Source organism: Malaclemys terrapin, chromosome 5 (assembly GCF_027887155.1).
Source record: "Malaclemys terrapin pileata isolate rMalTer1 chromosome 5, rMalTer1.hap1, whole genome shotgun sequence".
Taxonomy (NCBI): domain Eukaryota; kingdom Metazoa; phylum Chordata; order Testudines; family Emydidae; genus Malaclemys; species Malaclemys terrapin.
The window spans coordinates 72,710,419-72,735,254 of record NC_071509.1 but is presented as its reverse complement, the minus strand read 5'-3'; the positions used below and the strand labels follow the sequence as shown (position 1 = coordinate 72,735,254).

General features: G+C 40.7%; 1 protein-coding gene across 2 annotated transcripts in view; it reads left to right on the top strand.

The window, feature by feature from the left end:
• Positions 1-24,836, top strand: part of CLCN3 (chloride voltage-gated channel 3) — a 121,057-nt gene that overhangs the window by 25,091 nt on the left and 71,130 nt on the right. For both annotated transcript variants that reach the window (XM_054030868.1, XM_054030866.1), the window contains exon 2: positions 15,239-15,414. In XM_054030868.1, coding sequence (XP_053886843.1) covers positions 15,255-15,414 — 160 coding nt within the window. In that variant the 5' untranslated portion in view covers positions 15,239-15,254. The remainder of the gene's footprint in view (positions 1-15,238; positions 15,415-24,836) is intronic.

Sequence of the window (24,836 nt, the reverse complement as noted above, 5' to 3'; positions counted from 1 at the left end):
TCTATTATCACTCCCACCCCTTGTCCTGATTTTTCACACTTGCTGTCTGGTCACCCTATCTAAAACTGGTATGAAAACTTGTCTTGATGTGTTTTTTGTCATTAAGTGCAAATGACAGATGGCAATTTCCTGTTACTATTAGCAGCACTTAACAGGGTGGATAAAAATACATTGTTTTTTGAAAAAATAAAAAATGAATTTATTTAAATTGGACTTTATTTTGTTACTTAAATTCTAATAATCATAGAATATCAGGGTTGGAAGGGACCTCAGGAGGTCATCTAGTCCAACCCTCTGCTCAAAGCAGGACCAATCCCCAGACAGATTTTTGCCCCGGGTCCCTAAATGGCCTCCTCAAGGATTGAACTCACAACCCTGGGTTTAGCAAGCTAGTGCTCAAACCACTGAGCTATCCCTCCCCCAAAAACACTTATTTTAAAAATAAACCTGTTTTGTATTCGATTTAGGTTTAATTTTATATATGTCGAGGCTTAAACTTATTATAATCTCTTAAAACATTTAAACAATGAATAAATTTACTGTTGTGTTCAATTAAATTCAAGTTACCATCCTAATGCAGCTTGACACAAATCATGAGCAGAAAGTTAATAAGCTGTATATCTTTCACCACTTTCTAACATACTAAAAATGTACAATTAATAAGAATCAGAAAACATTAAGTTATATAATTGCTTAAATAAATGTTTATAGTGTACTCTCCTAGGTAGCAAAAATCTAGTCAAATCTAGTCAAAAGGTTCTCTTTAGTTATAAATCAGCATGTTTTAATGGTTATATAAACCATTGAGAGTATACTTTTATTTAGAAAATAACTGATGTACAAATGGAAAAGTTGATTAAAATCAGTGATATAAATTGTGGCTTTCCACTTGGTGATTTAAATCAATCCACCCTGGTACTTAATATTGTTATTGCTATTGTCCTTTCCTTACTGGATGTCATATATAACTGTGGTGTGTTTTCTTATGATGTTACACTGTGTACCACTAACATAATCTACTTGATCTTTTGAGCAATTTGAGACATAAGAGTTTTCAATGGCTCATATGTCTGTAGAAGGCTTTTCAGGGTAACTTTTTTTTCCTCTTAGTTTGAACTATAAAAAGCATCTGTACACAAACTCTTAGTGCCCTACCAATTATTTAAAACTATAAAATCAAATACAAATTTCAGTCAACTCACTCCTTCAAGAAACAGAAGCTGTGAATGCAAATAATTCCCCAACACACTAGAGAATGCTCTAGCCTCCCTTAACTCTCCTCAATGTCAGGCAAAACACATGGGCCCTGCCGCATACCTTGAAAGTTGTGCTCCAAATCATATGACTCCTAACATTACAGTAGCACAGCATTACCACTGTATGCCAGATCATTTACTTGTTTTAATCAGACTGAGTCCTACATTCTTTGTGCTTCTGACATTGAAATAATTACAAATGCAATTCTGCCACCCCTTTTTCATTTAGTAGAACCTAACTTTGCAAGCAGTTCTGCTGAAATTGCTGATGCTGCTTAGCATGAGTAAAGGTAGCAGAGTCAAGCCTTAAAGGAGCATTTTTTTGGTAGCTGGTAAAGGCTGGGGGAACAGTAAGTGCTCCTGCATTGCCTGACTGGAGTAATGGTGCAGCTCGCTGTGTTGGGTGGGGGAAAGAAGGATGCTTTATTTACCTCCCATGTATGATGTTGGTTACTCCACTTTTTCCCATTGACTATCTTGGATGAGGTACTAAATTATTACAGCTTTTTCTACTGTTCCCTTCTCTATTTAACACAGTGGAAAGGATGTCTGTTTAATCCAGGCAGCTCCTTGATTGGATAAGTAGAACTGGTTGGGAATTCTGTCTAGATGATTTTTTTATGGAAAATTTAGTTTTACTGTTGCAAAGTTATGATGATGTAATATCCTAGGGTCATAACTGAAATTGTTTGACAACATCAATTACTGCATTTGTTACCAAGCAAATATGGTGTTAAGAACATACACTTTAACTGGTAAGAATCTTAACTTTTAGGATATGTCTGCACAGTTGTGGGAGGTTTGACTGCATTCCAAGCTAACTAGATTAAAGCTAGTATGGGAATCAATAACCATGAAGGCACAGAACCACAGATTTCAGGGTGAATTAAGAATGTGATTATATACACAGGATCCTTATACAGCCCAGACTGAGGCCCATGCTGTGGTAGCTTCACTGCTATTGATACCTGAGCTAGATAGATTAAAGCTAGCTTGGGTATGTCTACACGTACTGCAGTTGCACCTCCAATTGCAGTGTAGACATTCCCTTAGAATTCTGGTACTTTCCAGATTTTCAGCAAATATCTATAATTCATCTCTATTTTACTGAAGTGTGTGTGTGTACATAATTACAATGAAAAGTTTCAGGTTTATATCTGAGGTATTATAAACATTGTTTATTTTAGACAATGTAGATGAACATGGTATGTTGGGAAAGAGTCAATCAGACTTTTGTTAAAGGAAAATCGTGCTTCGCCAATCTATTACAATTTTCTTTGAGGATGGGAAGAAGCATATGGACAAGGATGATCCAGTAGATGTAGCATACTTGGGCTTTCAGAAAGCCTTCAACAAGGTCGCAAAGTAAGCAGTCACAGGATGAGAGGGAAGATCCTTCATGGATCAATAACTGGTTAAAAGATAGAAAACAAAAGGTAGGAATAAATGGTCAGTTTTCACAGTGGAGAGTGGTATATAGCAGGGTCCCACAAGGGTCTGTACTGGGACCAATACTGTTCAACATATTCATAAATTATTTGGAAAAGGGAGTAAACAGTGAGGTGGCAAAGTTTCCAGATGATACCAAGTTACTCAAGCTATATAAATCCAAAGCTTCTTCTGAAGAGAGAAGAAAGGATTTCACAAAACTGGGTGAATGGGCAACAAAATGGCAGATGAAATTCAGTGTTGATAAACACAAAGTGTAATGTACATTAGAAAACAAAATCCCAACTGTACATACAAAATGATGGGGTCTAAATTAGTTGTTACCACTCAAGGAACAGATTTTGGATTAATCATGGATAGTTCTCTGAAAATATCTGTGTAGTGTGCAGCAGCAGTCAAAAAAACCAACCATGTTAGGAACCATTAGGAAAGGGACAAGAAGATAAAGAATATCATAATGTCACTATATAAATCCATGTATATTTACACCTTGAATACTGTGTGAAGTTCTGGTCACCCTATTTCAAAAAAGAGGAGTATGGAACAGCTTTCATGTGAGGAGAGATTAAAGACTGGGACTGTTCAGGTCAGAAAAGAGATGACTAACGGGATAAGATAGAGGTCTGTAAAATCATGAATGGTATGGAGAAAATTAATAAGGAAGTATGTTATGTGATGGTGTAAACTACAAGGACCAGCGGTCACCCAATTAAATTAATAGGCAGCAGTTTTTAAAACAAACATAAGGAAGTGCTTCACACAACGCACAGTCAACCTGTGGAATTTGTTATCAATGGATGTTCTGAAAGCCAAAAGTATTACTGGGTTCCAAAAAGAAATGGGATAAGTTCATGGAAGGTAAGTCCATCAATGGCTATTAGCCAAGATAGTCAGGCACACAACCCCATGCTGTGGGTGTCCCTAAACTTCTGACTCCCAGAAGCTGGGACTTGATGATGGGATGGATCGCTCGATAATTGGACAAAAAATTCAATTTAAATCAAAGTAATCCATTTTTTCAATAATATATTTTTATCCACGCTTGTCTTGGGCTACAATATCCCGTGTATCAGCCATGCTTACCCAACAGGTCGGACTGAGTTCAGGTACTTGCTGTTCTTTACTTCCAGCAGTGTACAGTGATCAAACTTCAGAGTAGCAGCCGTGTTAGTCTGTATCCGCAAAAAGAACAGGAGTACTTGTGGCACCTTAGAGACTAACAAATTTATTAGAGCATAAGCTTTCGTGGACTACAGCCCACTTCTTCGGATGCATATAGAGTGGAATAAATATTGAGGAGATATACATACACACATACAGAGAGCATAAACAGGTGGGAATTGTCTTACCAACTCTGAGAGGCCAATTAAGTAAGAGGAAAAAAAACTTTTGAAGTGATAATCAAGATAGCTCAGTACAGACAGTTTGATAAGAAGTGTGGGAATACTTACAAGGGGAGATAGATTCAATGTTTGTAATGGCTCAGCCATTCCCAGTCCTTATTCAATCCTGAGTTGGTTGTGTCTAATTTGCACTCTATATGCATCCGAAGAAGTGGGCTGTAGTCCACGAAAGCTTATGCTCTAATAAATTTGTTAGTCTCTAAGGTGCCACAAGTACTCCTGTTCTTTTAGTGATCAAACTGCCTTCTTATAACAATAGTATTGTTTGTTTAGCAGTAGGAACAAAGCCTTTAGAGAATAAGGATTTTAAAACAGTCTGCCTCCATGGCTGTCTTATCTAAAGGCTTACCATGGTTTCATTGTAACCTCGGCAGGCCTAACTTATTTAGAAACCCCCCTCGGACCTCCATGTCTGTCTAGTTCCCCCAACAAACCCCCAAGCTCTCTTGAGAGAGTTCCAGCCAGCGTTTTGTTCTTTTCCATTCTAGGAGTTTTTCCACCCTGATTCAAGCCAGTTTTGCAGGATACCTCCAGAGGAGGCAAAATCTTTGAAGTTAGTAGTTCTGGCATTGTCCCTTTAGCACTCAAGTATTTGCGGAGTCCTGGCTATCTTGAGCCATTCTTTGCTTTATCCCTGCCTCTAGTCTCCTATTGTATAACTGACATAGTCATACAGAAAACATCCCATAACCAAGCCATCATCAGTATTCGTAAATTAAATGTTCTAGGTGGTTGCACTAGTACAGGGAATGTCAAGATCATGTATTTGACAAATAATGCCTGTTTAAGAATTTCAAGTAGAGCTGCTTAATAAATTGTAGCAATTATGTTCAGGTGCATTCTAGGGGAAAATGGAGATTAAACAGCCTGTGAGAAATTGACTTGTGATAACAATGCACCCTCAAACAGGGCATATTTTAATATGACTAAAATAATCAATGAGTATTCTTAGCTTTCAGTATGACATTGTCTTCAGTCCATATAATGGTAGAAGTGTAATTTCCCTAAATCAGTGTCTTTTACATTGTAAATCGTTGGGAAAAACTTGACAGCTTTATTGGTTCAACAGGAGAAACTGAAAACAAACCATTAGTAATTCATTTTTCTTCCTGTAGAAGCACAATATTAAATTTCAGTAGCATAATGTATTGTTTCAATTTAAATTGAACTTGAAAAAATGACTGTACAAATGGCATTGTGGGGTTCCATTTTTTTGTATGTGATGTCTGTACTGAATTTGCTCCATGTGCAAGTCAAATTTTCTGATTACCAGTCTTGGAAACTCTTCTTAAATCTGAAGGCCAAGTTGTACTTTATCTTTCCTTGTGAAACATCACCAGTAGATTAATTCTACATTTTAAACTTAGACCCTGACCCTGCAGATTCTTACAAAAGGGCTTAGTTTTAAGTACATGCTTAAGGTTAAGCATCTGTGTAAGTCTTTGCAGGAGCAGGGCTTTAACAGTCTTGTTGACTTGCAAAAGACAATAGATTCCACCTTACTCTCTGATATCGGTATTGACTCTGAAATGCTAATAAATCTAAAAACTTATTTTACTGGCAACATATGCAGATATAGCACTGAATAAATACCTACTGAATAAGAGTGCCATTTTTATATAACCATTTTGACTATCACTGTACTATACATTATTCCATTGAATAAATTATAATTTGAAGCATTAAAACTAGAAAATGTACCTTTTACTGGTATGGTATCCTAAAACTTTTGAGGATGGTTGGTGGGGGAGAGGGAGAGTGGTCATTGTTGTGAATACGAGGACTCTGAGGTAAGCATCTGTGTTCTTGTCTCTACTCTGCCACTAACTCCATCAATAACTAGGGAGGATGTTAAACATTTTTAAATCAGTAGGACTTGAGTAACTTGTACACTAGAGTATTTAAAAAAAAAACTGCAGAGAAGTTCTGTCAACTATTGTTTGTTTTAAACACATTTTGGAACACTGAGGAAATTCCAGAAGAGTGGGGGAAGGGGTAGTTAATTTCTCAGTATTTAAAAAGAGTAAATGGAATGACCTGGGTAACTGTAGGTCTCTTAGCCTGACATCAGTCCCACATAAAATAATGGGAAGGATAATATGTGAATCTGTGAAAAATTAAAGAATGGTAGCTTAATTAATGCCATTCAGCGTGGTTTAATGGATCATTAATAGATGTCAGACTTGATGTAGCTTTTTGATCAGGTCACAAGGTTGGTTATTAAATATAACTGGGATATTATATACTTATTCCTGTATGGCATTCTAAAAAAAAAAAAAAAAGCGCTCTAAAAATCAGTGAAGTCCATATTGAATGGATTAGAAACAGGTTATCTGATACAGCACAAGAAGTAATTGTGAATGGTGAATTGTCATCTGATGGGAGTATTTCTAATGGGATCCTATGGCAATCTGTCTTGGCCCAATGCTGTTCAATATCTTTATCAATGATCTGGAAAAAATATAAAATCATTGTTGGAAAAATTTGCAGATGATACAAATTGGTAGAGAAGTAAATAATGATGGGGGCAAGTTACTTTTACAGGCAATCTAGATCACCTGGTAAGGTGGGCTCATTTGAGCAACATGTATGACCTTTTATTTGTCTCTAATAAAAAAAACATCAGGGAACAAAGAATGTAGGTGTCACTTATGAGATGGAAGGGAGTATTCTAGAATGCACTGACACCGAAAAGGATTTAGGAGTCACAGTAGATAGTCACATGAAAATGAGCTCCCAGTGCGATGCAGTAGCTAAGAGGGTTAATATCCTTGGCTGTATAAGCAAGGGAATATAAACTAGGGGTAGGGTGGTGGTATTACCTCTCTATATGATAAGAACGTTTCTGGAGTACTGTAGCTGGTTCTGATATCCATACATCAAAAAGGATGTGGAAAAATTTGAATGGGTTCAGAACAGATACAGAAGAATATGAGGTCTGGAGAACATGCCATTCAGTGAGACTTAAGAAGCTCAATCTGTTTAGTTCATCCAAGAGAATGTTAACAGATAACTTGATCATGGTGTCTACATACCTCTGAGGGGAAGAGATTTCTGAAAATAGATGGTTCTTTAGTCTAACAGAAAAATAGGCATAATGAATAATTGATGATAGGGTTTCTGTTTAACAGAGGTATGACAAGATCTAGGGGTTGGAAGTTGAAGTTAGACATTGAGTGGAAATAAGGTGTAAACTTTAAAAAACAAATGCACAAAGTAATGCATTGTAGGGTGCATATTGATGCATGTGTTCATTCAGGAATCAACACCAAATTAGTCGGTCATTTTGTGTGTGTAATAGAGTTCCTTGTGTTATTTAGATCAATATTAAGCTAATATCACAACCTAGTTGTCTCTAATGTGCAATTGAACATGCAGTTACTAGGGAAAGAACTCATTTTTTGCCATGCCACCCTTGACATTGTCATATGTGAGTATGTATAATTCAGTGTTTGATCTTGGGGCATAAAAGAAGCAATGAAACATCTTGGCAACCAAAATCACTTGATATTAGAGTATGTGATGTATTTTTTTTCATTCTGATATTCATCATGAAAAGATGGACAAATAATATGGTTTTACTATGGAATAAGGCAAGTCTGATAGACACCAACAATAGTTTGTGGAGAGGAAATGTTTAACAGATTATATACATTTGTAATAATTTTAGAGTGTCCTTTTTTCCACTGAGACCATCTTTATATTTAAATAGAAAGACTAGGTCTTTAGCTGGCATTTAGAACATTATCTTGAGGTATCCAGAAGTACCATGTAAAAATGGAAGTGTCTGAGGATGGTTGAAAACATTGTAATTTTCTTCTATTTTCCTTTTTGCAGCTTCTCTTCTCACTTCCTTGGCATTTTACTGTGAATTCTACATGAATCCCAAAGTTTCCCACTATGTGCCCCACCCCCCATGTGCATAAGCACCATATATATATTGTGTGTATTTTATATATTTAAAAAATACACATACATACACACACAATTTTCCATGCTGTTTCAGTTTCACCAGCCTTCTAAACCCAGTTCTCTTACACTGTGGAAGTGCCAATAAGCCACTATGCAGATATATTTTTATTTGCTAAGATAGTTTTGTATGCTGCATTAACCTTTGGTGTACAAAAATAGCATCCCTCCTTTTGAGCAAAACCACTGAATGTAAAGCATGTCAGAGTATAGTTACTATAGTAATCTCTAATGGTGAGCTATGCTGTGTGCTAGTTGACCTAATAAGATAGTTGAGACTAATGCACGTATATATCATTCAAGTGTTTGCACATGTCCATTCCAGTGTAGGCATGTGTGTGCCCAAGCACAGTTGCCAGAATTGTTTCCCCTAGTGGTATCTGTTGGGTTGGCTCCAGCACTCTCTGGTGCCACACTCTCATACCCCTGGTATAAAGGACCCTGCTGACCCAATCCCCTTCAGTTGCTTCTTACCACTCATGATGGTTGCTGGAACTCTTATTATATGGAGATATACCTATTTCATAGAACTGGAAGGGACCTTGAAAGGTCATAGAGTCCAGTCCCCTTCCTTCACAGCAGGATCAAGTACTGTCCCAGACAGATTTTTGCCCCAGATCCCTAAATGGCCCCCTCAAGGATTGAACTCACAACTCTGGATTTAGCAAGTCAATGCTCAAAACCACTGAGCTATCCCACCCACCCGCCCATTGCTTAGGCAATTTTTTCTGAGTGACTTTTCTTCTACTTTAGTGGAAATAGTTATTGTAGTTGGTAGTTTTTAATAGTAAGTTTTTGGGTCCCTTCACGTTTAGTTAGAGTCGTCCACATCCCGGTGCCAGGGCATACCTCGGTTACCAGGCCCTGCACTTCCTGTGATAAATCTATGCCTTTGAGTGACCTGCACTCAATTTGTCTCAAGTGCTTGGGAGAATCTCATAGGAAAGACCATTGATAAATCTGCAGGGACTTCAAACCCTACACCAAAAAGGACCGAGCAGCAAGACTGAAGGTCCTCCTCATGCAGGCAGCCTTAAGATCTGCCTTGGAGCCACACTTGGCTCAGCACCAAGCACTTCAGCTGTAGTGTGAAGTGCTCCTCCCACAGGTCGGGAATCCTAGCACTGATCATCTTCTCCATTGCCTAAGAAGCAGCACCATAAACACCAAGAGAAGAGCCAATCCCCGGTGCCGAAGGCAAGCAGACAAGTGGACTATGATAGAGCAAGACTTGCATTGAGCCAGCACTGTAGCATCAGGTGTCAGCAACTCCAGTACAGCTGCAAGCCCTACTGATACCAGTACAGGAGCCACCTCCTGTGGACCAACAGCGTACTGGCCAGTTTACAGTGCTGTCAACTCCAGAGGTGTTTGCAGCAGCCAGGGACCTTTTTTCCCTACCGTTGTTGGCATCCCCAGAGGGTCAGGACTTGGTACTGCCAGTGCCACTGAGCAGTACAGAGATGTCACCTGGACTTTGCCTTGTACCACTGCCACTGTCTAGAGGGAAACCTCCATTGGCAACCTCCTCAAGATCTTCACAACATCAATCACGGCCATCAAAGAGAACGGCACTGCCTTGGTCTCCACACCACAGCTCATCCTTTTCTATGGACTCGGAAGTGGGAATCTTATTCCTCTTCTTTCCACCACCCCTGCCCCAATCACCACAGCTACCTGTGCTGCTCCCTGGGCCATTCCTATTCAACTGCGGGCCCATGTACAAGGGTGCCTCCAAACTCTTGGCCACTGGGTCCGTGGGGATTGGCACCTATGCGATGACTGTTTTGGAATCCTTGGGGCTGATCATATTCTGTTGCCTTAGAGAATAGGGCACACCTGGTACTGCATCAAGAGACCTCGGACTCTGGTACCGAACCCAGCATCAAGCCTCAGGAGGAAGCCCCACAGGTCCCGGCGGACATTGAGGAAGTGATGGAGGCTCCTCAGCCCATTATAGACTCTTCATCCTGCTCCCCAGATGCTGCAGTATTACAGCAGCAGGGATGTCCCCGCCGCAAGATGACCACAAGGTGTACCAGAACTTGTTGTAGCAGATAGCCTCTAACTTGGGAGTAAACGTAGAGGTGGTCAAGGAGACAACATACAGTCTCTTGGTGGCAGGTCATTCTAGAGTAGCAGCCATTATGGACCCGGTCAAGGTCCTGTAGCAAATCCCTGCCTCCCCTTCTCCTACAGCAAAGCATACAGAACACAAGTACTTTGAACCAGCTAAAAGGTACAAATTCCTCTTTTCACACCCTCCCCCGAGATCCCGGCAAGTAGCAGCCGCCAACAAAAGGGATTGACAAGGACTAGCAGGTCCTATGCCCAAGGTGCAAGATCCAAAGAAATTGGACCTGTTTGGTCAGAAGGCATACTCCACAGGGGACCTACAGCTCCCCCTAGTGAAGCAGCAAGCTTTGCTGTGCCATTATGATTTGAATATGTGGGAGCGTGTTAAAATTTAAGGGCCTTGTCCCCAGGACTCTAGACAGGAGTTATTGTTCTTAATGGAGGAAGGGAAGACGGTAGCACGAGCCTCATTTCAGGCAGCTCTGGATGTCACTGATTCCACGGGCAGATCAATGGCCACAGCGGTAACTATGCACAGGAGTTCATGGTTGCAGTCCTCTGGGCTCCCACGTGAGGTGCAATAAACCTTATAAGACCTTCCCTTTCAAGGATCATTGCTCTTCTCTGAGCAAACAGATGCTAGCTGCATGGTCTCAAGGACTCAAAGGAGACCTTGAAATTGCTGGGGCTGTATCCATCAGCAGTATTGAGGAAGCACTACAGGCCCCAACAGACTGGCTGCTACTTTGCCCAAATAGCCAAGCAAGATCAACAGAGGAAGAGCAGGGGGTTCAAATGTAGGCCCCCTCTACCATCCTCCTTGGCAGGACCTACGCAGACCAGCCCCAGACACTTGGGGACCTTAAAGCACTTATTTTGCAGAGACACTCAAGGTTGACATTGCAATCCCCTCTACGCCGAATCCAGCAACCCCGTTGTTCTCAAACCACTTTTCCCACTTCCTGGGAGCCTGGACTTAGATTACTTCAGATTGCTGGGTTCTCAGCACAGTAGAAGTGAGTTACACCATCCAATTTTTTGTCTACCGCACCTTCCCAACCCCCCCCTTCTTGTACTTCTTCAGGGACCCTTTTCATGAGCAACTGTAGGAACAGGAAGCCCAATCCCTCATTCAGCTCCTGGGAGCTGAGGAGGAGGTTTCATTCCACCTAAGAGGAAAGGAGTTCTATTCCCATTACTTCCAAATTCTGAAAGCTGAAGGTGGTCTCAGACCAATTTTAGACCTGCGTCATCTCAACTGCTATCTCAAACACTTTAAGTTCCACATGGTCTCCTTGGCTTCTGTCATTCCCTCGCTGCATCCATGGGATTGGTATGCTGCCCTCGATCTAAAAGACGCATGTCAATTTTCTGAGACCAGACAATTCCTAAGATTTGTAGCGAACCAAGGTCATAATCAGTTTGTGGTCCTTCCTTTGGTGCGGCTGTCAGGCCGAATGGTCTTCAATTAAATGCATGGTAGTGGTGGCAGCCTTTCCCAGGAAAATGGGAGTCCATGTATTCCCGTACTTCAACGACTGGCTGGTCAAGGGCCGGTCCAGAGCTCAAGTGGAAGGCAACCTCCCTCACATCCAATGGACCGTTAGCATGTTGGGTCTACTGATAAATGACCAGAAATCCACCCTTATCCTGCTCCAAAGGACATTGTTCATTAGCGCAGTTCTTAACTCCATGTGAGAGCTCTACTTCCAGGCGATAGTTTTTGTTTGATTACATCCCTGATAAGGTCCCTCCAGGCTCATCCAATCATAACTGTATGAAAGAATCTAAGCCTTCTGTGCCATATGGCTTCATGGACAAACATTGTGCATCAAGCAAGGCCTGGTTGGCCATGGTATACTCCTCCTCACGTCATCACTTGGACTCAGTGCTCATGATGCCTGCTCAGTTCCTCAACTTACTAACATGGTGGCTGAACCACCGCATGGTATATGCAGGTGTACCCTTCTCAAGACCTCAACTCCTGATGTCTCTTGTATCTGAAGCAACAGCCCTCGGCTGGGGAGCCCCCCTAGAATCCCTCAGGACTCAGGGCCTCTGGTCTCAAGAAGAACTTTCTCTACATATCAACATCAGGGAGCTCAGGGCAGTCTGCCTTGCCTGCCAGGTTTTCTACCCCACACTATGAACAGGACTGTATCGGTTCTCATAGATAATATAATGGCCATGTTCTACATAAACAGGGCAGTGCGCATTCTTCCCCTCTGTGTCAAGAAGCAATCCAACTGTTGGAGCTCATTCCATCAGTTTAGAAGTGTCCTACCTTCTGGGATCGCAGAACCAGCCATCATGAGTAAGGCTACAGTTTAGACACAGGTATTTTTAGTAAAAGTCATGCACAGATCACAGGCCATAAACAAAAATTCACGGCCCGTGACCTGTCCGTGACTTTTACTAAAAATACCCACCCTCATTAAAACTTGAGCTGGGGCAGTGGGTACTCTGGGGGGGGAGGAGAGGTGTCTGGGGCACTGTGGGTGCTAGGGGATGTGGCCCAGGACCCCTGCTGGTACAGGGGGAGGGGTATTGGCGGGGCTTCCTACCCAGCTCCGTGTCCCTGCGGCTCCTAGGCGGCGGAGGCAGGGGCCAGGGCAAGGGCTCCCACCACAAGCACTGGTTGCTGCAGCTCCCATTGATGAGGAACCGCAGCTAATAGGAGCAGCGGGGACGGGGCCTGCGAGCAGCATTGAGACCCCCCTTGGCTTCTCCCCTGCCTAGTAACTGCAAGGGATCCCCCACCCTGAGGTAAGCCTCCCCCCGCACACTCCAACCCCCTGCTTATAGCCCTGAGCCCCCTCCCACACACCCAAACTGCTGCTGCTAGCTCAGGGGCTGCCCGGCTCAGGCAGCCCCGAGCCAGCACCAGGCGTTGCAAAAGATCACAGAAAGTCACAAAATCTGTGACTTCTGTGACAGACTCGTAGCCTTAACCATGAGTGATCTCTCCGAGCGAACATCCCAAGGGACATCCCCCAGTGGTGCAGGACTCGCCTTATATACCTGTTCGCTACCCGCAACAACAGAAAATGTCATCAGTTCTCTGTGAGGCCACAGCCCAGGTCACAGATGCGTTCCTGTTGTCATGGACAAAGTACCTGTATTATGCATTTTCTCCTACCCCGCTGATTCAGAAGGTTCTGATGAAAATCAAGCATGACCAAGCATGGGTCATTCTCATAACCCCCAGACAACATTGGTTCACTACTCTTAGGGCTTTCAGTGGCAGCCCCAATACAGCTTCTGCTACACCCAGACTTGATCTCCTGCTTCCCCACAGTGTAGACCAGGGCTTAGTGGCCATCGCTTTGGCCAGAAGAGTCTCATAGATCTGGGCCTTCACATCAGAGCCCCCATATATGGTCATCTTCAGGAATAAAGTCCAGCCGTGCCCATACTTGTCGTTCCTCCCAAAGGTGGTTTCACAATTCCACTACAGTGAAGCAATCTTCCTGCCAGTATTCTGCGCTAAACCACTCTGGCCTCCTCTGCCGCCTTCCCAGCACAAGTCTCTACCCAGGACATCTGCAGAGCAGCAACCTGGTCGTCCGTGCACATGTAATCAATGCACTATGCCATCACCTAGCAAGCTAGAGACAATGCCAGCTTCGGTCGCACAGTCTTGCAGTCACCTTGTCCTTGAACTCTGAATCTACCTCCTGTACAACTGCTTGAGAGTCCCCTATATTGGAATGGACATGTGCAAGCACTTGAAGAAGAAAAACTGTTACTAATGTTTCCGTAACTTGTTCTTCAAGATGTGTTGCCATTTCAAAACCCACCATCTGCTCCCTCTTATCAGAGGCGGTCAGTAAGAAGAAACTGAAAGGGAGAGGGGTCAGCAGGACCCTTTGTACCGGCAGTATGAGTGCATGGCACCAGAGGGCACTGGAGCCAACCCGATGGATACCACTAGGGGAAAGAATTCTGGCAACTGTGCTTGGGGTTCACACACACCTACATTGGAATGAACATGTGCAACACAGCTCAAAGAACAGTTACAGAAAAGTTAGTAACTGTGTGTGTGTGTGTTTGTTTCTGAGTAGAAGCAGGGAAGAGAGTCATCAAGGTTCAGTGGCATTTTCTCTCCAGATAGGCCTATAGAAATGACTGGCTCACATCTTGGCAGTATCGAAAGTACAGACTAATTAGCCTCTCCCTGCGTGAATATGAAGTAAACACAAGCAAATCTTGTGTGTCCATCCCTCTTTTTCATAACCAATGTTGCCATATTATATAGTGTGCAAAAAGGTGATCCACTGCAACTTGCAGATTCCTCCATGTTAGCAAAGGGATAAACTTTGCTACCCTATTTGATTATGAATGTGTGGTTAAAAAATGAAGTTCATGTTGATTGACTTATATTACACTGGAACCAGTTCTTAATGTCTATTTTTGGTTTCCAACTTCTTAATAAAAGTCTTTCAGTAATTTACAACTTAGCCCCATTTAAGTAAATTCAGCCTTAACTCTTTTATGCACTACAGTTAAGGTGATTTTTTTTAAAATCTGTTTTAAAACTTGCTTTATACTCTGAGCTCTGACTCAGGTAGGTATTACAGTAGACTATATAAACATAGTTGGACCCACTGATCTGCCTTAGTGGCTAAGGAAGCTTGCTTTTTCATTTACCTCCCAACCCTGAGAATATTAACACTGAGTGTTGTTTATGCCATTGACCTTCCTTGTGCTTGTTTAGAGATGAATATTGGCTAGGCATCTGTCCAAAGGGAGCCTATTTGGATTACTATTATATTTCTTCAGAGTGAGATAGTTACAGGAGAATTGAAATTGAAGTAGGAAGGTACTGGGAAGGGGGATGAGGGAGAATTAGCCATAAAGAAATTCTTCCTTGCTTAAGAGGTCCTACATTGTAAGTATTGTTATACCAATATGTAACTAATAAAAAGTATTAAAATATAGTACTTAGACATTGTTCTACATAGTATGATCTGAGTTTTTATCAAACGAAGCTCAAACGTATTTGCTTTATTTAATATGAATTATCTGTTCTATATTGTGTATCTTAAAAGCTGCTTCCTAATACAGTGTTCTTCCTTCTCTTAGGTTATAAAGCAGCTAAATGGAGTCTGAGCAGCTGTTCCATAGGGGCTACTATCGAAATAGTTACAACAGTATAACCAGTGCAAGCAGTGATGAGGAACTTTTAGATGGAGCAGGTGTCATTATGGACTTTCAAACTTCTGAAGATGACAATTTGTTAGATGGTGATGCATCAATTGGTAAGTTAGTAATTCCTATTTATGGCTTTTTGGTTTATAATCTTTCATTTGAGTCTAGAAAGGAACAGTTTTTGAAGCAGTAATTACAATTTTCTAGATCTTGTTAGCAAATCTGTTACTGAAAAATGTATATTCGTGTCTACTAAGGTTTCTCTTGCTAAGCAGTTATATTAGACTTACAGTGGAGCCTGACAAATGCTAACTTTTCTGATAATCTTATGTCTTCTATCATTGCTTACAAAGCTGAAAAAAATCTTTGTCAAGTTTCTTTTCTCTTTGGGAAGAGAGTGATAAAAGCTACCTGCTCTTTTCTTATCTGGCTCTTTGAGTGAGAAGGCTGCAAAGTTAGCTCTCATATCTGAACAGCAACTCATGAGAATAGTTAGTTTATTATCCTACATAGTAGAATTAGATTGGGTGTAACTATTTTTCCTACTGTTTACTGTAATCTGCTTCTTAGCACTATTCCCTTCCATATCAGAATAGAATGATGATTCTTCTGTAGTTGGTGACCATACTACCAAGAATCCCAGGAAAAGTACATTGTCACTAAATGACTAAGTTAGAGCGACAAGGTGGGTAAGGTAATATCTTTTATTGAACCAACTTCTGTTAGTGAAATAGACAAGCTTTCAAGCTACACAGAGCTCTTACTCAATTTAGAGCAAATATGCACTCTATGGTGGTGAATAGCAAACACTGGCAAGGGGAAGAGATCCATCAGCAACAGAGTGTAAAAACCATGATTCGGGTCAGTTCTACTGTTGCCTGACCCATTTGAGCAGCAGCTGTGAAACTCACCAGTGTCTAAGTTTTATTGTGCTTCTACCTTTCCTTGTGGGCAGAAATGAGGAATCTCTTTTGTGTCTGTACCTACCCGAGTATCTCCAGCAATGTCAGCAGGTCTCTCTGCTTGCCTCAGGTTTTAATTTGTAAAATGGGAACAGTAATATCTTTGTTGCTTGTAAGAGTCCCATCAGCAACAGCAGAGGGAACTGTAAATGTGAACTTTGCAATTTCTATTCAGACTACTTTGGAACAGATGAGATTTTCATCTTCCATCAGCTGCTACTCAAGAAAGCTATGAGCACAAGTAAAAGGGCACTGAAGTGATCCCACTCATCACTCTAGATGTGAGGTCTTCAGAAACATGAATGAATTCATCTTCACAACACTTATGTGGGGTAGGGAAGTATTATTGTCCTCATTTTACAGATTCGTATTTTCCAACCCCTATTGCTTCCCTTTTCCCCTTCACCCTGGCTTTGTCCCCGTCGTTCTCTTTTGTTTTGTGCCCAGCCCTCCGCTGTATTCTAGTATGGTAGTCTCCCTTACCACTACACTTCCTGGGCATAGCAGGCAGAGCATTGAGAGCACGATTATCCATTCCAATTCATGGCACCACAGCCAGAGCATCACTTGCAGGCCAAGTGCTGCTCAGCTTCTGCATCCTTAGGATGGAGTTTGCTCAGTCCAGAAAAACCTTTTGAGAGTTTTGGTGTCAAACTCTTTTAAAAATGTCTTTACTGATCACCAACAGTGATTTTTTTTTTCCAGAGGCTCATAAGTTGGCCACGTTGGGGCAGAATTTCATACGACAGAAAGGCAGCCCCAAGTCAAATTTGAAGTTCTCGCTCCAGTCCATGGAGAGGCAATAGTTTCTCAGTGAAATGGTTGTAAGAATTTTTTTATGTGTTTTTTCCTAATATCATTCTTCAAAATCGTTTAACTGTTTTACCGGAAGTTCCTGAAAGAAATTTAGCCTGATGCAGACACCCATCATGGAAATTTCTGCCCAGATAGTTAGTTTGGAAAAGACCTAAGCAACTGAAAACAAAGGGCTTATAATGGAAAGTGTTAGATCATCTAGAGGTATTTTTATAAGGTTGCCTATCTTATTAAAAGATTTGTCTATAGATAGAAATGGGTCTACTCATTTTTTATGATTACTGCATCTTAGTGTGGCGCTCTTACTTGTGTTGGAGGTTGCACTTTATTTGCAGGGTTTGTGTGTGAGGATTATAGTTTAAATGGGATCCTAATCACATACTTAAATGTAATTTGTTGGTCTTATTCATTTGTTTAAGACAGAGAAGGATTTTATTTTTTCTCCACGGTTTGGTCTGATTAGGAGGGTTTTCACTTAAGGCACACTGGAACAGGCATGATCAATAATTAGTATAGCAGAATTTGACTCTAAATTGGGCTAAAGAGCAGATAAGCATCTAATTTCACGAAGTGCTTCACAAGAATTACCCAGAATGGATCTGCGGGTTTATACACTCGAGTGTATCTGATATTCTTCTTCCTGGCAATGAGTTTATTTTATCAATGACATACCCAAACCTTAACTGCCAAAATCCTGGTCGTCAGTATAATAGAACAAGAATTTCTATCATAATCATATTCGATTAGAATTAGTAGTTTCTTGGGATATTTACATTTATAACTAAAAAAATATTTTGTATAAACTACTGTGACAAAGTTCCTCCTCTACCTTGGTGGGTCCTGCGCTTATTGGCGGATTTGCTCGCCTCAGAGATCTTCCCCTCTGGTGGAACCCACAGTCCGGGTCAACTCCTCCTGTGTCTGATCAGGAGTTGGGAGGTTTGGGGGGAACCCGGGCCCGCCCTCTACTCCGGGTTCCAGCCCAGGGCCCTGTGGATTGCAGCTGTCTATAGTGCCTCCTGTAACAGCTGCATGACAGTTACAACTTCCTGGGCTACTTCCCCATGGCCTCCTCCAAACCCCTTCTTTATCCTCACCACAGGTCCTTCCTCCTGGTGTTTGATAATGCTTGTACTCCTCAGTCCTCCAGCAGCACACCCTCAGCTTCTTGCGCCTCTTGCTCCCAGCTCCTCACACACGCACCACAAACTGAAGTGAGCTCCTTTTTAAACCCAGGTGCCTTGATTAGCCTGCCTTAATTGATTCTAGCAGCTTCTTGATTGGCTGCAGGTGTTCTAATCAGCCTGTCTGCCTTAATTGTTTTCAGAAAGTTCCTGATTGTTCTGGAACCTTCCCTGTTATCTTACCCAGGGAAAAGGGACCTACTTAACCTGGGGCTAATATATCTGCCTTCTATCACTCTCCTGTAGTCATCTGGCCTGACCCTGTCACACTACCAAAAAGTTAAAGTATAGATACCTTATGGTTTGTTTATGGTAAAATGCTGTCGTTGGCAGTCCTGGAGGATTTTTGATCAGAGTTGAAAAACTTTAAGTATGCAGCAAAATATTTTGGGACACTAAATATGTATTTATTTACTATTCTTTCTATATCCTTGGTGTGTGAATTTAAATCTTCATGCTAATCTTGTTTCTGACAGGGCCAAAATCAAGCCAGGTGCCTTCCTGCTGGATTTCATGGCTTCATTATTGTGGCTTGTTCATTGATCTTTTTCTTTTTGCTTTTGTTTTTTTTTTTGTCTGCTGCTGCCTTTATAGACTGGCTTCTGGTATTTAAATTGGATTGTCCTTTACCTTCCCTCCATTATAACTTTTAAAAATGTTTTTGTGTTCATTGAATCCAGGCATGCAAGATGAATCCACCATACAGAATTAAATTACATAGTTTATGGCTAATCATCCTAAAGCTACCCTGTATCTTTCCAAGTGATTATTCTGAATTAATGAAAACAAGGAAGAAAAAATAAAATGAGGACAATTTTAATCTTGTAGCCAGTCCTTTTTTCTAAGAGTTTAAAAAAATTAAATTGTGCCTGAAATGTTTAGTTTGCTTGTATTTGTGAATTTAACTTTTCCTCCATTTTACAAAATAAAACATATTGCAGGGGGGTGGGAGGGAGGAAGTGCTTTCTTTATTCAGGAGCCTGGTCCAAACCACAGTGAAGCCAATGCAAACTTTTCTGTTGACTTCAGTAGCTCTGGCTCAGCCCCCTTAACCACTAGGCTCCTGAGTCAGCAGAACCTTTAAGCATATGCTTCTCCTTAGTCACATGAGTAGTACCACTGAAATCAATACTCAATCCCTGAGTCAGCTAAGTACTTAAGAATAAGATAGGTGATACACATTCATTATTTGATAATTCTTTGTATTGGGTATTGAATGCATGCTAAAATAGAGACGATACAGGGAACACTAAGGGACTCATCCTGCTTGCCTTACCCAACCACACCCATATTGTCTTCTCTAGCTCAGGTGAGTAAGGCATGTAGGATTTGACCCCTATGTCTATAAAGCATTTTGAATTCATAGGCTAGGATTTGTCTACAAATCGTTTTCGTGACGTCCTGGATATTTTCTTAATATTTCGATTAACTATATGTATAAGTGAGCTTTGTGTTAGAGATTCATGTTTTTGATTTTCAGTTTATGGTTTGAATTGATTCCTCCAGCTCCTCATGGATTTCTCCTTTTTTCTATACCTAATACTGTGGGATAGTTTTGTTTAGGTAATTCTGTCACTCTTTGCTGTCTCTATAATTAACAATTGAAAGCATCTATCACAGGAGTTCAGATACCATGGTGATGGGTGAAATATAAACTATCTGGCCAGATATGGTGGCATTTTCACTAATCTTAACTCTTACACGGGTAAATTTATTTTACACTCTGATGCTGTGGCCATTCTGTTCACACAAATCTCATTGACTTTAGTGGTACAAGTGAGGTTTGCAAGATGGTGGTGTTAGGGAGGCCAGTAAGCATCACTAACCTGTGAATCCTTTTTGAGTGCCTGGAGACAGGTAGTGGAGGAAAACCACTGGCAGTTCTTGGTAAACTCTCTCAGAAATCCTGTTATAACAGGGTAAGGAGTTAGGTTGCTGTATGTGTGTAGGCTTTGGATGCCTTGAATCACATATCTGCCTTGGAGCAACACTGGCTTGTCAACTGTGATTAAAAAATAACTGGTTTTTGTTGCCTGTTAAAGCTTATCTATTTGTAGAAATTACATTTACTATATTTTTTTCTGTTTGAGTTAATATCTGCTGAGAAGTAAGAGGATATGTTATAAGCTGATATGCAGGTACTTCTGATATTCTAGCCTCTTTAGGAATGGAAAACATTTATAAATGCACGTTTTTCTATAGAAGTACTTCTGCAGATAGCTTTAGGCTGACGCATTAGGGATTTTCCCCATTTAGTTAGCTAGTTAGTTAGTTATTGCTTAAATTGAATTAATATATATGTACTCTGAATTTGACATATTTGCTGTTGGGGACCATCTGTATCATTTGCTGCTACAAAATATTATACCATCTGTGTCAGCATCTCAAAGCATGCAGGAGGAAATGCATTCTCCTATTTGTTAAATGGACAATGCCACTTAAAAACCATATTTAATTTGTATTGCAAAATATATGTATCCATGTTACTAAAATACTTCATTACATTGCAAGAGTTTGTAAAATCTAGGTTTTTTTCACTAGAAGAATTAGAATTTTCTGAATATAAGCTGGAGTCTCCAGAATTGATAACTTGATGCAATGTGAAGATTATTCTGTTAAACACTCAAGTAAGGGAAATATAAATTAGAAGACAGAATGCATAATATTCTCAGCCTTTGCCCCAAATATAGTTTTTGTGAAGACAAGCGCGCTCAAAACCTATGCTAAAGGCTCAGTTTACTCTACAGCCAGCTGGACCTAAATTCTGTAGCAAAGTTTCTGGCACAGCAGCTGACTGAATGTGAATCATAGGGCAAGTCTGCACTACAGCGCTATATTGGCACAGTGCCTACGGGGTGATAGTAACATAGATAAAATAGTTTGTGACTTTTAAATATGATCATTCTACTCCTCCAAATAATAAAATGTCATATAATAATTCTTCAGCCACAGCTGTTATGTAACTAAGAAAATCACATACAAATTAGGATAACTGATTATACAAGATTCAGACTGTGTTTGTTAGGTTTTTCTCTGCCACAGATGTGGATGCATTCTCTTGTGGACACTAAAGCCATGTCTATGTTAGGAGTGCTTTACTAATATACATATTCCATACAAGCAAAGCCCTCCTGGTGTGAATATAGTTTATAACAGCAGAGATGTGCTTTTACTAATATAGCTCATTCAACCATCTTTAAATGAAGAAAGCTGTACTGGTAAAAGTACACTTTTACTGTTATAACTGTGTTTACGCTAGGGGCAACCGATGGGACTGCTATGTCTGTCAGGGATCACACCCTTAGCTGACATAGCTGTTGTGTAGACATAGCCTCAGTTACATTGACACCAACACAAAATGTAACACCAACAGACTCTGGTCATCAGTGTGCAGGATTGAACCTGTAACCTCTGGAGCTAAATGTATGAGCCTCTACTGCATGAGTTAAAAGCTATGTGGCTTTTAGCAAAGGCTATAACGCACGCATCAATCTCTAGATGGTCTAGGTGCCACTAGAGGGGAATAGAGCACCACACCAAGCAGGTTTGGGTTACATCAACAGTTAATAAATTCTAAAAAAGATTGTAGAGTGAGAAGGTGGGTGAGGTAGTACTAGAACACTGCATACAAACGAGATTGTAGATTGTTTAGGTTTGTAGGTTAAACTTAAATGAAAGTGGAAGGTTCAAGCAATCAGTTTCCTAGTGCAGTCATAAATTGCCTTTTTTTCTGCCCTCTAAACATAGAATCATACAAGATTAGGGTCGAAAGAGACTTCGGGAGGTCTAGTCCAACCCCCTGCTCAAAGCAGGACAAACCCCAAATAAATCAGACTGTGTATGTTCCTGAATTGAGTGCGTTGGATATGAACTCTGCAGCCCTACACAGTCTCAACTGAAGTGTAACTAGAGCTTCAAAATTCTCAGTTCTACATTACACTTTGCACATGTTTATTAATAAACAGTATGCAGTATTGTTGTATGTAGCCATGTCGATCCCAGGATATTAGAGAGACAAGGTAGATGAGGTAGTAGCTTCTATTGGACCTACTTCTGTTGATGAGAGAGACAAGCTTTCAAGCTACACAGAGCTCTTCCTCAGGTCTGGGAAAGGTACTCAGAATGTCACAACTAAATACGAAGTCAATCCAACAGTTTAGCATAAGTAGTTAGCACATATTCTAAGGCATTGGCTACACTCGGGATTTCACAGCGCTGCCGCAGCAGCTCTCGCAGCGCTGTATGTACTCCACCTCTCCGAGGGGAGTAGCTTGCAGCGCTGCGAGCGAGCGTGCAGCGTTGCAGGCACTGATGACACTGGTGCTTTACCGCGCTGTACTCGCCGCGCTCAGGGGGGTGTTTTTTCACACCCCTGAGCGCAGCAAGTTGCAGCGCTGTACAGCGCCAGTGTAGCAAGGCCTAAGAAACCATTCAAGACCACGAAAGCTTATGCTCAAATAAATTTGTTAGCCTCTAAGGCGCCACAAGTACTAGTGTTCTTTGATTCAAGGTGCAGTGGCTTGTTCACACCCCTGTGATCATAGGACCCAAAAAAAAGGTGGTGGGCTGGGGTTGGGGGGAGGAGGGCTGTGGGTCCTGCTTCCGGGAAGTAGAGAAGTTAATAAACATTAGATGAGATGAAATATTGGAAAAATTTGAAACCAAGATTAGTATTTATCTCCAGTATGCTTCCTTACTTAGCAATTTGCTGATTGCAAGTTCTTACTAAATTATATAAGCTGTTTGTGACATCTTTTTGCAGAGGTCTGTGTATATAACATTGCGTAGCAGAATGGGGATCTGATTCCTGATTCTGTCTTCTAGACTCTATTAGAATACAAACAATAAAATAACTTTAAGGCTACCTGTATTCTGTAAATAGGTTATTTTGTGTGTATAATACACCTTTCATTTCTGTACCATCTTCTGAAGATCTCAGACTTTTACAAACATTAATGTACTAAGCCTCTCATCCCTATTGTGAAGTAAAAAAAAAAAAACCCAAAGTGAGTCACAGAATTTACATCTGGGACTAGAACTAGAACTCCTAGTCTATATTTGGATACTAAAGTTGTCAGTAACTGACTGTCATTCCCATTTCTTTTTTAGTATCACATACTATAGTTTGCGCTACACACACTGTATGTGAACAGTATATGTATATGAGCACAGGATCTTCTGCAACGTGACAGTACAGGAAAGTTTGTCCCCTTGTGATTGTTTTATTAGTAGTCAGGTAATGGTGTTTCTGTCTAGAGCATGAGCTACTGTGTATCAAATGTACATTAATAAAGTTACTGGGCTGTGCTGCTGGCTGAGCAAAGTTGGAAGGCCTCTTTTTCTCTATTCTGGACTTAAAAGTCCCATCAGAACATGTAATTTTGTTCTGAACAGAAAATTAGGTGGAAAATACATGCTTTGATTAAATCAATTGGGCAGCTGTGAATTGCAGGTGTTTTAAATAGAAATTGCTTTTCTTCCTCTTCTGTTCATGGTTTCTAAGATTGTTCCTCAACATGAACCTCCCATCCCCAGATAACCCATAAGCTTTTATGATATGAAACAAAAAAGTACAGTATACTATGTAGTTCATTTCAGAAACATTTATTTCTCAAACATAAAAAGGCACACATTGTCCAGAATCAAAAACTTGTTGTTCTGTAAATAAGATGTATCTGCTTCCAGAGTCCACTACCTAGTTAGGCCTAGCACTCTTTTTTGTATCTATATTTTTTGCTTTTTCAGCAGGTGGCTTTTTCCAGAATTTCAGCTAAACCAGAACATGCGATGAAAACACACCCAACTGTTCCTGAGCTAGCTGGATAGTAGTGCAGATCTTATTGAAAGTTGAAACAGTTCTGAATATAGGTCTCCAAAAGAAAATTCCATGAGGAGGAGGTAGGGACCTTTTGAAGACTTGTTCATTTTTAAACTGCATAAAGAATATAGTACACACCAGTCACTGTTTGTTTTGGTTATAGTGTTTTCAAAAGTAAATCTTCCATTTGCCAGTAGAATGCCTCACAAATTTTTCCTGGAAATTGAATGTTTACTAGTGAAGATTTCCCTCCTCTCTCCAAATATACTACCTTGTCATACATGATCTCTAATTTTGCAGAGACTAGTAGTATGGCATCTCTTTGGTTGTGGCAAACTTGCATCTTTGAACCTAGAACCACAGACAAAAGTCCAGGGGGAAAAATTACAGCTTTAGTAGGTCCGGTGTTTTGTTTTACTTCTCTTCACAATATCATGCAGTGCTAGTCAGTTTTCTCCGGCAACTGGTTCAATGTAAATGTCAGTCTGCTGCTTCAGCTCCTGTCTGTTATCTAAAATTTGTCTCCATAGATAACAGATCATGCAATGTGGTGGAGGCACTTCTTATTGACAGGTAATACTATGTAGTGGATTCACAAGTCATAAGCATTTTAAGGGGGCATGTTGTTTAAAGTAGTAGTTTAAGATGAGAGAATGAAGCAGAGAAAATTAATGGTTTGCACACAGATGTATAAAAACAGATACGAGTTTAAAACCGTGAATAAAGCAAATCAAGGCAATGGTGACTCAATG